This window comes from Alosa pseudoharengus, unplaced genomic scaffold, assembly GCF_046254945.1.
Source record: "Alosa pseudoharengus isolate Yale_2024_CS ecotype anadromous, Long Island Sound unplaced genomic scaffold, YU_APseudo_1.1 YU_APseudo_1.1_scf_7, whole genome shotgun sequence".
NCBI classification, from domain to species: Eukaryota; Metazoa; Chordata; class Actinopteri; order Clupeiformes; family Clupeidae; genus Alosa; species Alosa pseudoharengus.
Genome location: NW_027468859.1, coordinates 990596 through 1008157, shown reverse-complemented (window position 1 = coordinate 1008157; position 17562 = coordinate 990596). Strand labels below are relative to the sequence as shown.

The 17562-nt window shown below is 44.4% G+C and overlaps 2 protein-coding genes and 1 long non-coding RNA gene across 4 annotated transcripts; 1 reads left to right on the top strand and 2 right to left on the bottom strand.

Moving 5' to 3' along the window:
- Positions 1-2784: 2784 nt before the first annotated feature.
- LOC143109795 (syntaxin-11-like) lies at positions 2785-8943 on the bottom strand. The gene is made up of 2 exons (XM_076272596.1): positions 8787-8943; positions 2785-4941 (listed from the first exon to the last, which is right to left on the bottom strand). The coding sequence occupies exon 2, from the start codon at positions 4934-4936 to the stop codon at positions 4004-4006; it is 933 nt and encodes a 310-aa protein (XP_076128711.1). The 5' UTR covers positions 4937-4941; positions 8787-8943; the 3' UTR covers positions 2785-4003.
- Positions 4953-5509, top strand: LOC143109796 (uncharacterized). Its single transcript, XR_012983971.1, has 2 exons — positions 4953-5233; positions 5298-5509. It is a non-coding gene; the product is annotated as an uncharacterized LOC143109796 (long non-coding RNA).
- Positions 8944-12918: 3975 nt separating the features above from the next.
- LOC143109180 (syntaxin-11-like) lies at positions 12919-16501 on the bottom strand. 2 transcript variants are annotated; one of them, XM_076271835.1, is made up of 2 exons: positions 16180-16501; positions 12919-14966 (listed from the first exon to the last, which is right to left on the bottom strand). In XM_076271835.1, the coding sequence occupies exon 2, from the start codon at positions 14958-14960 to the stop codon at positions 14073-14075; it is 888 nt and encodes a 295-aa protein (XP_076127950.1). In that variant the 5' UTR covers positions 14961-14966; positions 16180-16501; the 3' UTR covers positions 12919-14072. The 2 variants fall into 2 exon arrangements, with proteins under 2 accessions (XP_076127950.1, XP_076127949.1); XM_076271834.1 differs by having other exon boundaries at positions 12920-14969; positions 16180-16500.
- Positions 16502-17562: the final 1061 nt, after the last annotated feature.

The window sequence follows — 17562 nt, the reverse complement described above, 5'->3', positions numbered from 1 at the left end:
GGAAATGTGGGTTTTCAGCACAATTGACTCTGCTGGTCACAAGTGTTACGCAATCCCTCGAGCATCCGTCCGCTCACTCACCACCTGCATGACAACCCTGAACAATTGACAATGTGCGCCAGCAGTCTAGCCCGCATGCTGAGAGATATAGCCTCGTTTTGATAGCGCAGTTTCCATCTGATTAGGAGATGATAGCCTGTTGCCTAGCTATCCGTTTCTTACCCCGATAGCAGAAAGGAATTTGGGCCAAACCTTAGTAAATCTACAAACCTTTGAAAATCATTCAATAAAACTTTTCTCTTCATAACCATCTCAATAAATTATCATAAAAGTATTTCTCCCCCGTAATTTCTTTCAAAAAAGTAAAACTTTCATATATAATTTACATTCATTATACATTAAGTAAAATACATGTCAAGGTTTTTGTTTTAATCTTGAAATACCGCCAATGGTTTCCCTGAGCCTAACCTCTTTGTCTGGACAGAGCAACGGACTATTCCACGATATTCTATTTGTTTTATGCACCTGTAGTAGGCTATGGAGACGTGTGTGTCGGGGGACTGTGCATGGGGATAGCAACAGAATGTGTGTGGCAGGCACGGCGCTACCCTTTTTAACAGGCCCACCCAAAACTTTTCTTTAAAAAAAAAAACTTATTCAAGTTTTTTAAAAGAATTATTAAGAAGCGGCACATAATCTCATAATCTGTGCTAGTGTGCAAGCTGGTGATGTTTCTGTGCAAGTTCAGCAGTGCCAGATACATTAGGTTCTGGGTCGGGTCTAGCTTGTCGGTATGCTAGGCTATCTCCAAGTGATCTGAAAGTGTGAAAATAATTTCCAGTAAAGGACAGTGCTGCAACAGTCGTTGTTTAGGTACCTTAAACGTGCACAAACGGTCTCGTTGTATCGCTGCAACCAGGAGATGAAGGATAGCTGAGATCCATAACACCTAGCACATCTCTATGGCTTAATAATGGCTTCTGAAATGTTTTTTTTTTGCAATGCAGCTTGTTGATATTGTGATCGATCTTTATGAGCTCTCTTGGAGCATGTTTTACATGACAGATGACGTTGTCAATGAACAAGTTCTGTGCCCGAGGGGTAGGCCTAGTAGCCAGCTGATTTTGCCAGGGCTTCAGCCCCGAATGTATTTTGTACAGTTGACTAACAAATATGAAACCATTATTCCGGTCGCGCATTTAAACTTTGAGATGAGATGGACGTATTTAACATACAAGCATACAAGCGGACACGGGTGAACTCACTCTTCTTCATGCAGCAGATTTAACATGAACGTTACCTTCCATAACACATAATTTGGTACGTAGGGCTACGTGCGCGCGGGAGGTTGGCATGTCATTGTTTGCATTTTATATTTGGTATAGGCCTACGTTACAAGGAAATCATGAAGTCATCAATAACAAGGTGGTGGTGGAGTTATCCTGTTCTCGTAATTTAGACTAGCCTACAAGTTCAGGTTTGTTATCAGCCTCTAGCCTACAGTCTGGAGCTGGCCAAACAGTGGTGGCCTGCTTTGCCTAGTTAAAATCGAATTAGTGAGTCTTCAATGTTCCCTTCTCCCTAAGCTAAGCATAACAAACCATATAATGCATATTAAAAGCCACTCTGCTAGGTGGCTATATTCGTTTCTAGCAAACAGAAAATGTCAAGATAGCTAAATGTCATTACATCCTCTAATTGTCTAAATTTTATTGTCCATAATATTTAATAAATGTGGTGCAAATGAGGCTTGAGTCAGTGGATTTATTTATGAAAAGTGAGCAGCAAGTCAGGCAAAATGGGAATTATGAAAACCGTTTAGACTCTATGGGCTAAGCCCCGAATGTTTTCAACTGCCCTGCATATTGATTGAAACTGTCGGGCAGTGTGATTGATCTGTATTGTTGAAAATCTAAAACAAATGAAATATTCGACTTCATGTTATACAAGCAGAACTAAACTATGTTTGGGGGAAATATTAGATTCCCACTTTTACAGCCTAGGCCTTAGGTCTATTCGAGAGATGCGCTAAAGCACAGCCAGAAGGTATGGTGCGTAATGGAGATTCCAAAGCGCTCTTATTTGGTCAGAACCAAGGACAGTGATCGAGGATAGGTACGTCCGTCCTTTTTACAATGCAACAAACTATTTAAAGAGCATCAAGCTATTCAAATCTCTATTATGTAAGCACAAATAATATAACAGTATATTAGTCAGTCATTTTTATTAGGTTAAACAGTGATTTGATAAAGTTTTTTTTAAGGCCCACCCACAATTGGTCTGGCCCATCCAAAACTGGAATCCTGGCGCCATGCCTGGTGTGTGGTGAAGCTATGCACACCCAAAAATAAGTGCTGGCTATAAAATATATCACAATTAAAGAAAGAGCAGCCACCTCACACTTTCAACTCTTTGAGTATATGTATTTGTGACCGAAGTTTCCGCAATCCATAGCTTTGAAACCTGATGAGGGCTGTTGCCGAAACGAACAAATAATCACAAAAAGTTAAGAGTGTGCAGCTACTCCTTCTGTTCCGATACAAACAGAACCGGGATCTTATCGGTCCTGTTCTGATACAAACAGAACCGGAATCTTATCGGTCCTTGTTGATCTGGATGAGCCTATCTAATGCGCTTCTAACCTGAGCAGGGTGCGTCATGGGGTGGGCAGATACGGAATGCGAACAGCGCAACTGGACTCCGCTGGGCCAGAAGAGAAGCCCTCAGCACACACACGGGTGGAGTGAAGAGGTGACAGAACCGAACAAAACCGCCAAACATGCAGACATTTTGAAATGTATTTATTCAGCATATCAATACAATCCCAGAAGACAGCGGCATATGTGTAGTGTGGATCCAGATGTATTTATTAAGCATATCAATACCATCCCAGAAGACAGCGGGATATGATCGTGTAGTGTGGATCCAGATTGCACGCAGTCACAGGTTAAGAGATGACATGTTTGTAGCTTGACATTGTTAGATGCCAAGAAGAGTGAGGGTCATATTTATAATTCCATTATGCCACAAGAATACATTATATATCATAAATACACTAATAAACATGCAATCCTTCCTTGTGTGGCCATGATCCACTTCCTTACAATAACACAGAGACACTTAGGCTACATTAGACAGAGACACTTAGGCTACATTAGACCCCCAGACAGAATGGGATCTAAACCTAAAGAATTAGGTAACAGACCTGTGAACTTCTACTAAACATTCTTCTTCATACTTAAATTCATTTTACACAGAAACAGGGATTTATGTGTCATGAAAACCATTTTAAATGCTAAATCTTGGGCAGAATGCATTTTATAAAACATTTTAAATGCTAAATCTTGGGCAGAATGCATTTTATAAACCATTTTAAATGCTAAATCTTGGGCAGGAGCCGTTGTAAACACCCTCTTGTGGTTTCCTGAGTTTCTCTCAACGCCAGACTTCACTCTGATGGAAACTAAAGACAAAGCCCAGACAAGTGTGTCAAAGTGTGTCTGAGCTGCTTATGGAGTGTGTGTGTGTGTCTGTGTATGTCTGTGCGTGTGTATGTGAGAGAGTGTGTGTGTGTCTGTGCGTGTGTGTGAGAGTGTCTGTGTGTGTGTGTGGGAGACTGGGTGTGTGTGTGTGTGTGTGTGTGTGAGGGGCACTCAGACAGGGTGTTTGACTCATCAGTGCTGAGAGGTCAGTGATTTTACTGGTCAGTTTCCACATCAACCTGCCTTGACCTGTAGGTGGACACACACACAAGTCACAGCACACACTCATACACACATACACACACGCGCGCGCACGCACACCTACACACACACACACACACGTACGCACACACACTCGTACAGACACACACACGCACGCACAGAACAGGTCACAGCAGGAGCGCGACACTAGCAGGAAGTGGTCATTTGTAGGGAGGGTCAGAGGTCATTTGTAGGGAGGGTCAGAGGTCACTTGTAGCAGGGGAAGCATCCACAGAACATCTTCTTGAAGGGGTCAGAGGTCACTTGTAGCAGGGGAAGCATCCACAGAACATCTTCTTGAAGGGGTTGCTCTTGTCGTGTTTGTTGGCGCGGCCGAGTCTGACCAGCGCGTCGCCGAGCTGCGCGTCGGTCTTCTGCACGTGCGTGTGTATGGCGTCCAGCATGGGCCCCTGCTCCTCCACCAGCATGGCCACGTCCAGGAAGACCTCGTGGACGCTGCGCACGCGGCTCTCCAGCTCCAGCAGCTCCTGGTGCCGCCGCTCGATCTGACCGAGCGCTGACCGCGCCGTCTTGCCCTCGGCCAGCACGTTGTCGGCGAAGACGTTCCAGCGGCCGCCCTCCAGCATCTCCTCGATCTGCTCGCCGGACACGTCCCTCCCCACGATCTCCATCTGCCGCTGGATGTGCGCCTTGCAGGTGTCGCGATGGCTCATCTCCGCCGCGTTGTAGTCCGCCATGGCGTCGCGGAAGCCGTTGCTGAGGCAGGCGTACTGCGTGCGGGCGATGCGGGCCACGGCCGAGTTGACCCCGTGCTCCTCCTCCAGCTCGCGCGCGTGGGCGTCCATCTTGCGCAGACGGGCCAGCGTGTCCTGGCCGCGCGTCTTGATGTCGCCGCCGATGGCGTTGGAGTCGCGCTTGATGGTGGTGGTGCGCGTGGGCTCGCTGAGGAGGCGCGCGTTCTGCTCGCGGAGACGCCGCACGTCCAGACGCATCAGCTGCACCTCCCGCCGCACCTCCTGCGCCTCCTCCAGCACCTCCTCCACCTCCTCCCCGTTGTCCCACACCACCGCCTGGGGCGCCAAGTCCTCCTCCAGGTCCACGGAGGTGAAGGTGTCCGCCACGGAGACGGTCGCCATGGAGACAGCATCATCGCCGTACTCGCTCTCCTCCAGCTGCGCCAGGTGCTCCTCCGACTCACTCAGAGCCTGCAGGTGGCTCAGACGGTCCCTCATCACGCCTAGAACACACACACACACACACACACACACACACACACACACACACAGCAGCTCAGTGAGACAGATGAACATGCAGGACGGTCCCTCAAGATGACAACAAAAAAATGTTTCTAGGCACACACACACATATACACACACACACACACACACACACACACATATACACACACACATATACACACACACACACACACAGGCACAGACAGAAGCACAGGACAGACAAAGAGAGAGAGAATATGGACATTAAGGCAGAAATGGTGACAGATTTTGAGCAGACAGAAATACAAGCAGGTAGGCAGATCGACAGGTAGGCAGGTAGGCAGATCGACAGGTAGGCAGGTAGACAGATCGACAGGTAGGCAGGTAGACAGATCGACAGGTAGGCAGGTAGACCTTGATTGATTGATTGATTGATTGAAAATCTTGCCTGAACATGATGTACTGTATTTCGTACAAAGGATGATTCTTATATAAACTAGATGTACCGCATAGCGGTACAAAATATGACCGCCGCTCAGTCCTGTACATCCGTTCCGCGAAAATAAAGCACACTTCAATTTGTCTCCATATTTTACTCCATCCCCCACTCTTGAAACTTTTGTGTATGCTTGTTTGGCATGCCTGAGTGTGTGTGTGCGGCTGCACAGAAAGTAGCCTACTGGTGCTGAAAAGGTGAATAGATTGTAGAATAGCCAAAGAAGATGTAGCATTGTTATAAAACCTTTAAAATCTCTAAACAATCACAAGTAGGGCAGTTCATCACAGTTCATCCATTGCAACTGGATTGATGAAAGGTCACTTACACCTGTAGGCTACATTGTATTTGGGAAAAGCAAAAGGTATCAGCATAATGTTATTTATTTATTTATTTGTTTATTTATTTATTTATTTACAAAAACATCTCAGCCGTTTTCAACAGCTATCAAAAATAAAGGTCATTTTTGGATGGATGGATTTTTTTGTGAATGTTTCTTCTTCTACATAAGATTTTAGTCATCTTTAGTTCATGTAATACTTTATTGTCAATGCAGAAATTAAGTAACAGTAGTCTGAAACGTTATTGTTAATGCACAAATTAAGTAACAGTAGTCTGAAACGAAATGCTGTTTTACTAGTGGTGCAAATAACTGACATGTCCAAATGGGCCTTGATGAAATGCGTCGCTAGACTGTTCATACACATTTTAACGGGCCAAAGTTGAAGAGCTGTTGTCCGTTATTGTTCGTGCAAATATAGGCTGATTCATGTTCCCTTGCATTGTGTAACTGAGGTCCATGGCTAGTCTGGCTTTCACCAGACCAAGCTCAATCTTTTAAGAAATCAAAAAATAAATAGCGGGCAGATCAGGCTGGGTTCACCAAGCGAGCCTAGTCCATAGGCACCCGATATTGTTCACGCTCTGGCTATTCTAAATGCAAAAATGCATCAGGGAGTTATGACAAAACTGTAACTAACAAACTAGATCCTAATAGAAAGCTGTTAGCTTCCTTAAGCTACAGGTAGGCTTATAAGGTAGGCCTATTTACAACATAAATTGTCAATAAGCTATGCTGGCGACACAAATAAAATCTCCTTTGGAAACCAATGGCTTAAGCCTTACAGTATCAAGCGGACTTAAATTGCCATATCGTGGCGAAAAGTTGTAATAAAATGCACGCAGCTCCATGAGTCAAGGAAAGCGCGAATGAAGTAGCCACCTCTAAATGGGACCCACTAGCCTACACAGTAGCTTATGGTGTGTTGCTAAAGCAGCCATAATGAAATGAAGGTGTCATTGTTTGGATACTTCACACACACGTGCTTTTTAATTTCACAGACTACAACTACCAAGCTGGAATCAAAGCACATCGATTCCCCTCTCACACACCCTGCACGCACTTCAAACAAAATAAACAGGCGTCTCAGTCTCACGCATGTAGGCAAAACTGTATCAGATCGGTGTAACGTTGGTAAATCTTCCATTGCACAGAATGATTTTTGTAGCACGTGCAACAAATGACAGTCGAAAGATACAATTACAGTGCTGTTATCAATTTGCTTGGTATAACCGCATTTATAGTTTTCTACAAATGCAATCAATCAAATTGGCCTCCATCACTCAACCAACGCTAACGGTAACATTGCCTAGGTCCTTATTGATATTATAAGATTAACGTACCTGCAGTAAAAACCAAGCATGTCCGATAAACATCCTCAGATTTATTTCGGCTTCAAGAAGAAATGGGAATTACATTTCATGTGAACATCATCCTATCCTTATTAGACGTTCTCTGCGGTAAACTATAGTCCTTGTAGGAAGCGGCCATTGTATTCCAACCCACGTTTAACTTCCAACAAAATTACGTCTCACTGCAACGATGCGCCATCTAGTGGACAAACGACTACTTATCGCCAATACTGGAAATGCAGCCATGATGATGATGATGATGAATATTTATTTTGGCTTTCTTTTAATCCTACTGAATTTGTAATTATGTATCAGCCGTTCTAATACCGATAGTATGTGGGTGCCTGTGTGTGTGTGCATGTGTATATGTGTGCACCGCCATCTACAGGCCAATGAGTGTACAGTCACTAAATGTACACATAATCTATTTTTTTAAAGACCCCCCCATGGATGAAATTCTACGAAACTTGGCATACCCCCAGAGAATGCCAGGTCAATCATACACATAAAATTTGGTGCAGTTCTGAACATCTTAACTGAAGATAGGGACGATTAAAGCAGAATAATATTGCATTTTCATTTTTTACCGGGGGGGTGCAAATCACAAATGAGTGATTATGGGCCAGATTGATGTGGGCCCTTGAGACCAACATACCATAAAAGATTCTTCATCCTCGGTGCCACGGTTCAGGTAGTTATTTAGGAAAAACTGCTTTTTTTGCGGTTCGGGGGGCCCAGCACGGGGGGGGAGTGGACCCCGGGGACGAAATGAAATTTTTCCGTAAAAGTCTAGTGGGGCTACATACCCACCAAATTTCATGTGCCCCGGTGGTTCGGTGTCCCGGGTATCGTTGACCAAAAATTCAGGAAGTAGATGACGAAAAAAAAAAAAAAACTTTGACAATCCCTATATGACCGCTTCGCTAGCTTCGCTAGCTTCGCTATACTTTATTTATAATAAATAAATAACATAATAATGACTGTACAATTACAACCTTGAATTTCCCCTTGGGGATCAATAAAGTATATATCTATCTATCTATCTATCTATCTATCTATCTAGACAGGTAAGCAGGTAGACAGATCGACAGGTAAGCAGATCGACAGGTAGGCAGGTCAGCAGGTAGACAGGTCCACTAACAGGGCAGAAGCTGATGGTGACTTAGTGTTCCAGCGAGCCCAGACGCAGACTCGGCAAGACGCAGAGCGCATTGAAGTAGCTGTACTGGGCATAGACAGTGTTTGAGTTAGGCGTTTCTCACCAAACGAGTTTGTGAGCAGTTCTGTATCTTTAATTAAGCATGTCTCGTGTTTTTGGATTATTCAGTAACAGAAAACGAAAGGTTTGCCACGAAAAGCTACTCCAGCCTATATGGCTGCATAATTCTCTAAACTGTCGGGACAACTGTGAGATTCTTCATTTCGCGACGCGTAGCGGGACATGCGCACGGACACAGGAGGAAGCAGTAATTCATTTCTCCTCGGACGAGAGACGGCCCTTAAAGACGAGAAATGTAGCCGGTGTCGGTTTGTCTTCCGGCCCGTCGTTCCCTCAAGCATTAAGGCAAACACGTAGGCCTAAGCTGCATGTGTGGTCTGTTAAATATATTATTCATTTATCAGATTACTATAATAATTGTTGTGATTTTTAAAGTGAATATATGTAAATAGTCCTACCGCTTCAGTAGAGCCCAATCACAGTAATTCTCTCACACCAAAGTGCCGCGCGGTTGCTGCGGCATCCTCTCCGTTCAGCGGTGCGTTCAGCGGTGCGTTCACCGGGAGTGAATTCTCTTAACTTGGGTGGTGCGCTCACCTGGGCGTGCGCTTTACGCAAGCGCATCTTTATATAGACATTGGTTTGTGTTTTTGTGTGTGTGGGGTGTGCGAAGGAACACACAAGTTTGACATCATCTGGAATGTGACCAGTCAAACCGCTTCTGCATGACGCGCCAGTATTCTTCGAGCGTGACCACTCTTTTACCACGGCAGGCCTACCCAGCCATAACATGTCTTCTTAACTGCCGGTAGCGTAAACATTGTGATTATCTGTGTGTCTGTTTCCTATAGCCTCTCTATATCGATGTATTAATAATAATAAAAAAACATTGTGATTAATGTAGGCAGCATTCGGCTCTCCGGGGTGTGGCCGGGTGTTCAGTGGACTGATTTCATGTCACTAATTTCACGAGAGGATGTTGCCAACCCCCGGCTGTCTCATTCCGCGACTAGTGTAGCCTACATTGGATGTGGCGTCATACATTATGAATATGCGCATGGCCACGTACGGTTCACTACAATGCGTATAGACTGTAAACATAGTGACTTGCGCGAGCTGCCGCGACTCTCGCTGTTCCAGGAACGAAATGTGATCTGTTTAATAGCCAATCACGGGTGGCATACACATCAATAAGATAACAGTTAACCAATCACGGGTGGCATACGCATCAATAAGACTGCTTTGAAGCCCTCCTGCTGCCCCTGCTGGCTACCCCCTTAGCTATATGCCACTGCTGGCATCCTGTCAGTCTAAGGTCATCTCAGTGCAACTGGTCTGCTGTGGCCAGTCTGCTGTTGTTTGCTGGTTCAACAGCCTCTATCATCTTGGGATCCAGAAGCACAAGTTCTGATTTGGATTTTCTTTTAAGATTGATATTTTTTTTATGATTTAAGTATTGTGGCTAAAAGAAACTTGTTGAGGCATTATTGTTTAAATGTCCTTTCTTTCTTTTTTATCATATGGCCCTTGCAGTGAACATTGGGTTGATTGTTCAGGAAATATGAATGTAACATGATGATACTGCATTGAAGAATAGGGCATTTGAATTACAATAGAACAGGGTATTTGAATTACAGTAGAACAGGGTATTTGAGACAAGATATGTGAACAGACTAGAGATATGTGCCAAGGAAGGGTTGTGCTCCTCTGGAGTGATGAGTGATGTCAAGGCTGCTTCCACAGATGAGCACTGTGATGGAGTGCTGGCTGAGTATGCACTCTGAGTATGAACTCTGAATATCCACTCTGAGTATGAATATGCTGAGTATGCACTCTGAGCACTCTGAATATGCACTTTGAGTATGCACTCTGAATATCCACTCTGAGCACTGAGTATGCACTCTGACGGCCAAACCAATGAGGCTCAGGAGGATGCAGTCAGGGTGCCGCATGGTGCCCTGTAGACCAGGCGCTTAGTCCAGGAGGGGTGACTGCACTCTCCCTTCACTAGAGCCATACTATTGAGCCTGGCTCAGGGTATAGGCATGGTGCCCTGTAGACCTGAGCTTTAGTCCAGGAGGGGTGACTGCACTCTCCTCCATGTGCTGAACAAGTGGGATGGTTTGCCCTGAGGCATCAGAGACTTGCCCAGAGTATGAACTGGACAGTCTGACCTTTGACCTGTGTGTGACGGACCCCAGAGTATGAACTGGACAGTCTGACCTTTGACCTGTGTGTGACGGACCCCAGAGTATGAACTGGACAGTCTGACCTTTGACCTGTGTGTGACGGACCCCAGAGCAGAGACATTCTAATGAGGAGACGCAGCACTCAAATAATCCCCCATAGAAATGCATGGGGTTAGTTTGTAACGTTGTAACACTGATGTCTACACATATCCCACCCCTTCCTCGCCAAAACGTCAACATGTGTAGGGTCATTCTCTAATTTAGGGTACATTTCATGTCTGCAAAAAAGCACAAGAGCACTGTCCTTTCTCAGTGGAACATTAAGTGTCTCAATATAGTATATTAATTCAGTGTTACATATCTGTTATCTGCAGAGCCTAAACATTAACTGTTTTTATTTTTTTTAAATTAAAAACATGTTTTTACTTCAGAGTTTTCAACTATGTTACGGACAAACAGGGTGTTATAAAAACATGTTTTTACTTCAGAGTTTTCAACTATGTTACGGACAAACAGGGTGTTATAAAAACCATTCAAATGAAATGCACTTTAGAGTCTGTTTCTGCCACACATACAATTGTTATTTAAAATGATTTTCATAATCAACCTTTTTTTTTAAAGATGAACGTGCAATGCATGTATAACTGTCCTTATGTTTTTCATCATAAATCTCCATTAAAGTTATTTTTGGTCATTAAAAAAGATGCTATAGTAAACTCCATCCTATGCAAATAAGTAGAATGCTTAAAAATCTAAGTGTAACCTAGGTGACAATGAAAATAACACTAGAAAATAACACTAGTAACCTAGTTGACTGGACATATTGTTAACTAACCCTCTTATTTTAAATGTAGAATTACATTTAACACTGCAGAAATGCACAAAATTCCACAGAGAATACATTGAAATGCACACTAACAAAACTTTTTCAAGAAAGTTTTCAGACTCTTTCAAGTTTTCCACATTTTGACATGTTTCAGACTCATCTCAAAATGGATTCAATTATTTTTTTTCTCATCAATCTACACACAATACTCCAACACTCCACAAAAAATAGGTGTTTGGAGTGTTTTGTAAATTTATAAAAAATAGAAGACTGAAATATTCTATTTACATGAGTATTGCAATTAAGCTCTGGTGCATTCTACTTCTATCAATGGTCCTTGAGATGCTTCTACAACTTGATCAGAGTCCACCTGTGCCTAAATGAATCCATTGGACATTATTAGGAGAGCCACACTTCTCTTTATATAAGGTCTCACAGTTGATGGTGTATGTCAGACTGAAAACCAAGCCACGAGGTCGAGAGAATTGTCCGTAGACCTGCGAGACAGGGTTGTGTGAAGACACAGATCTGGGGAAGGATACAAGAACATTTCTGCAGCATTGAAAGTGTCCAAGAGCACGGTACCCTCCATCATTCTCAAATGGAAAAGTCTGGAACAACCAACAGTCTTCCTAGATCTGGCTGCTCAGCCAAACTGAGTAATCCAGGACAAAGGGCCTTGGACAGACAGGTACCCAAGTACCCAACGCTATTAATGAGATCCAGAGTGCCTTTGAGAAGATGAGAAAAGCGTTAAGAAGGACAAACATCAGTGCATCTCTCCACCAATCAGGGCTTACATCAGTGCATCTCTCCACCAATCAGGGCTTACATCAGTGTAGCACTCCACCAATCAGGCCTTTATGGCAGAGTGGCCAGATGGAGGCCATGTTCTGCCAGGAGTTTCCCAAAAAGCACCTGAACGACTCCCATGAGAAGTAAAATCTTCTGGTCCAATGAAACAAAGACTGAAATAATTAACTAACCACATCTCATTTTTGTGAGCAGGTTAATGTAAGAATTCAACACAAAATGTCATTATAATAAATAAAACTTTTTAGCCATGACAATGTACATAACATAGTTGACGGTTATTAATACGGCGGTTGACAATATGCTTTTCTACATCAAATATAAAAAAAAACTGAGAGGAAACTCACCATGGTGTGTTTGAATTTGCCTCCACAGAGAAAAATGACATCATATGGTGCTGGTCACATGCTGTTTGGACAAACCATTTTTGAGTTGCTGTGGGAGGTTTTGTTTGTAACATAGTTGACCAACATTTTGTGGACACGAATAAATTAATATATTTGAAGTATTTAAATAAATAACTTACATTTGAAACTATTATTTTCCTTTAATATTAAAACTTATAAAAAAGATTGCAAAAATAATGGATTTATTTCAATCGTTTTAATGGATGTTTTTGGACCCTCAACTTTCTTACATTGAAATCGGACATGAACAAAACTGTACATTTAGGGCCATAATGACGCATTTTAAGCAAAATGAAGAATATATTGCACATATTGTCTGTGTGATGTTATTTCATGAAGCAAGTTTACACATAAAATGCCATTTGTTTGAAGAAATTTGATTGTATAAGTATATTTAACGTCAGTGGACATGCAGTGTACCATAAATTATAGAATCACCCTGTATACATTGAGCCAATCATGTGGTGTGATGTGACTACATTGAGCCAATTAATTGCGGTGTTCTGCAGACATCGTGCCAATCATGTGTTGTGAACTCGCCGCTGAAGCACGGTTGGTGTCGTGAAGCCTTGCGCACGCGCATTTCTGCCGAATAGGATGCCCGATGAGTACCCAAAAAGTGTTGCAAAATGGCCGCTGAGTGGAGGGACTTGCCTAAAAGGACTTTGCCCAGAGTATGAACTGGACAGTCTGACCTTTGACCTGTGTGTGACGGACCCCAGAGTATGAACTGGACCTAAAACTTTCTCATTTCCCAACAAACCGTGGAGCCCTGGATTGAAATCCCAATTGATTCAGAGTTTTATTCAGATTGAGGCATGAATCTGATTCTATTCAGATTAAATGTGCCTATGAAATCCTACCTGTTGATAGAAATGTTCCAGGTGGCTAATGCCTAAGAAATAAAACATTCTCAGTTTTTAAAACAATGCAGAGGCTACACAACTTAAATAACAATTGCAAAGGATTTATATGGCGTTTTCATATTTTTATTAAAACACAAAGTAAAGATTTATATGGCTTTTTCTTATTTGTATTAAAACACAAAGTAATAGGTGGTCTTAAACATTTCAAGTCTTTAATATTGATGACTGGTTTCAAATCAAAATAGCAGTCCTCTCCACGGCAACAAGTGTCCCTTGTGGGAGATAAAGTAAAGTAGCCTAGCGGCTAGTCAGACGCCAACTGACCACCCTAAAACAGTAGCCTAGCGGCTAGTCAGACGCCAACTGACCACCCTAAGACAGTAGCCTAGCGGCTAGTCAGACGCCAACTGACCACCCTAAGACAGTCCCAGACCTCCCCAATGACACAGCAAATGCCAGTAGCCAGTAGACTCACAGGCTACTCTACATGAGCCGCTGGTCACTGCTGGGGATGTTAGTTTGGTTTCCTGATAAAAACGTGAGTGTGTGTGTGTGTGTGTGTGTGTGTGGTCCTGTATAAAGGACGTGCATGACTCAGCACTATTAGTGTATAGGTAGCACCAGGCCTTGTGGAGTAGCCATGTTAGCGCCTCCAGAAGAGCAGTTTTTTTAAAGGGTTGTTTTTGTCGTGTTTCTTGGCCGTCTGGATCTTGAGCAGCGCGTCGCCGGTGGCAACCTCGGTCTTCTGCACGTGCGTGTGTATGGCGTCCAGCATGGGCCCCTGCTCCTCCACCAGCATGGCCACGTCCAGGAAGACCTCGTGGACGCTGCGCACGCGGCTCTCCAGCTCCAGCAGCTCCTGGTGCCGCCGCTCGATCTGACCGAGCGCTGACCGCGCCGTCTTGCCCTCGGCCAGCACGTTGTCGGCGAAGACGTTCCAGCGGCCGCCCTCCAGAATCTCCTCGATCTGCTCGCCGGACACGTCCCTCCCCACGATCTCCATCTGGCGCTGGATGTGCGCCTTGCAGGTGTCGCGATGGCTCATCTCCGCCGCGTTGTAGTCCGCCATGGCGTCGCGGAAGCCGTTGCTGAGGCAGGCGTACTGCGTGCGGGCGATGCGGGCCACGGCCGAGTTGACCCCGTGCTCCTCCTCCAGCTCGCGCGCGTGGGCGTCCATCTTGCGCAGACGGGCCAGCGTGTCCTGGCCGCGCGTCTTGATGTCGCCGCCGATGGCGTTGGAGTCGCGCCGTAGCTCCCCGGAGTAGGGCTCGCTGAGGAGGCGCGCGTTCTGCTCGCGGAGACGCTGCACGTCCAGACGCATCATCTGCACCTCCCGCCGCACCTCCTGCGCCTCCTCCAGCACCTCCTCCACAGGCCCCGCCCCTAGCCCCGCCTCCTCCATAGGCCCCACCTCCTCCTCCTCCAGACTCGTCTGTCTGGACCAGTCTCCGGCCGCCTGCGTGTAGGCCCCGCCCTCCAGCTGTCCCGTGGTCCCAGGGAGGGAGCGCAGAGAGCTCAGTCTGTCCCGCATCGCCACCTGCTGGACAAACAGTCACTCCTGTAACCCATCAGTCCTGTAACCCATCACTCCTGTTACCCATCACTCCTGTTACCCATCACTCCTGTTACCCATCACTCCTGAACACTTTAAGTGTTGTTCTCAAGCAGGCAAGCAGGCCGCAGTGTGTATATATAGCTATTCTGCTATTCTGTCCTTATTAGTCTGTCCTGAACACTTTAAGTGTTGTTCTCGAGCAGGCCGCAGTGTGTATATATAGCTATTCTGGTATTCTGCTATTCTGCCCTTATTAGTCGTCTTGTCATCAATGTTTCTGTGTAACTTGTGTATCTGTTGCCCCAGGGCTCCCTTGTAAAAGAGATTTGAATATCTCGATGGGACATCACCTGGTAACATAAAGGATAAATAAAAATAAAAAATAAATAAATAAAGTAAATTTAAAAAAAAATAAAAAAAGTTACCAAGTAGGGGCCCTCAATACTTTGTAACCAAGTAGGGGCCTTCAATACTTTGTTATCAAGTAGGGCCCTCGGTATTTGACTCCAAGCTGTAGCTGTGTTCTTATTGGTCAAAGTTACGTATAATTAAAGAATTTTGAATCATGTAGAGGCAGGTCTCTATTATCTGTGGGCAGATCATGTGACTCATTCTGTGAGCCCTTCATGGACATCACACTTGGCCACTTCTCTGATACATCTCACTTGGCCACTTCTCTGATACATCTCACTTGGCCACTTCTCTGAGATCACTAGTGCAGGTCTGAGATCACTAGTGCAGGTCTGCGCTAGTCTGACTTCCCCAATGCCTGTCGGACTGGTTCAGCTCTCACTGCACGACACAGATTCTACCCAAACAGGTTTGTCACGCTCACTGGGCCTCATTGTGTTGGTTAAGTTGTTGTGATAATGTTTATGTTAACGCATTTGCAACAGGCATACAGCATCAGAAACTAGCCTACAACCCAAACATTCTCATGATTTCAATCCAATCTGCGCCCCTGTGAACATAACCAGGGTAGTCTGCAATGACCAGAAATTAATCACATTTAGGAACGCTACTGTAGTCTACTTTGTGTTTACACAGGGGTGGTAGGCTACATGACCCCTGTGTAAACCCTGTGTAAACACATATGGGTTGTTTAGTCTAACTGTGACTGTGCCATGTGTAGCCCAAACAAAGAGTTAAACGAGGAAATGGCTACTATCGAAACAATCGGACTTCATGTCTCTACCTTTCACGCCCGGGATCCCCTAGAATGAACGAATCCTAAAGATCCTTGTCTCAGCGATTCCAGATGCTTCCCGTGAGTTCAGCGATGTCGAGGGCAGCTGCGGTTGCTTCTCGTTCTCCGCGTAAAATGTGCATCAAAGAGAACCGAGAGGGTCTGACAGCTGCGAGGCAGAGGGCGAGCGTGACGTCATTCAACCGAAAACTCTAATCAGCCAATGCCCGGGTTCGTTTCAGCCCACCTGCCACCTGTAGTTTCACCAGCATGAAGTTTTATCAGAACAGAGGTGGAATTTACATGAAACTGACCTGACTCGATACAATGCAAGAGAATGTTACATTCTATCTTTTTTTAAATGTCACTGCGCGCCCAGATAAATAAACCGTTTCGTTGTCTACTGTAGAAGACGTAGGCGATCATAGGCTTATCGTCATGCACGTATCGATAGAGGATTTCTGCTCGATTTACAAGCGCCATCTACAGGCCTTTGAATGAAAGTCATGAAACTGAGCATCGAGAGAAAACACGAAATTAGTAGGCTATAAAACCATAGCCTACGTTAACAAAGCATAGGCAGGGATGGGCAGTATTTCTAATAGCCTACATGTATTTCAATTACGTATTTCAAATACAAAATACTATTTTGTAATTTGTATTTTATTGAGATGATGAAAATGCCTTCGTATTTTGTAGCAAAATACTTCAGTGCCCAGTGTTGTGTATTTTTGTATTTTCAAAATACTGTAAAATACTTTCTAAACAGCTGTGACGACATCTATCTATCTATAAAGCACAACATCTCTGTCTCTGTCTGTCTGTGGTACCCTCGCATGGTCAAGCTCCTCTGCTCCAGTATGGAGTTTATTTTCCTTTGCTGGACTGATTAACAGGCCCCTAGGCGTCGTCTGGATGCAATGGTGCATTCATGGCACTTGGGAATGACAAGCACCGCCCCCGTGGCTACTTTGTTTTTCCCACAGCAAGTGTTCATGTGCGTTGCCGTCGGAATGTGTGACAAACACGGATGCCACAACAAAGGTTTAAACATACACTCACTAATCCTAAATAAACAACTTTATTTGCTTAAAATATAGTGTAAGATGCTTGTGAAAGAAAGATGTGCAGCTTTCAAGTGACAAAAATGGCAAATTCCCAAGTTCGCATTAAAACTGTTGGACATGAAAGGCCACATGGACTACAAACAAACTACAAAGTGACGACAAAAGTGATGTAAACTCTATAGTAGGCTATGTTTTCATTAAAAAATAAGCTACCCACTATGCACGTGATTTCCTGCGGGCAGCCAGAATATCTGACGCGTTAGTTTCGTGGAAGTATAGATAGGTAGAAGGCTACGCAAACATGGAAAACTGGCTAAAAACAGGG

Excerpts from the sequence above, each read along its gene's own strand:
- LOC143109795 (XM_076272596.1), bottom strand. The coding sequence starts at position 4,936 with ATGAGGGACCGTCTGAGCCACCTGCAGGCTCTGAGTGAGTCGGAGGAG.
- LOC143109180 (XM_076271835.1), bottom strand. The coding sequence starts at position 14,960 with ATGCGGGACAGACTGAGCTCTCTGCGCTCCCTCCCTGGGACCACGGGA.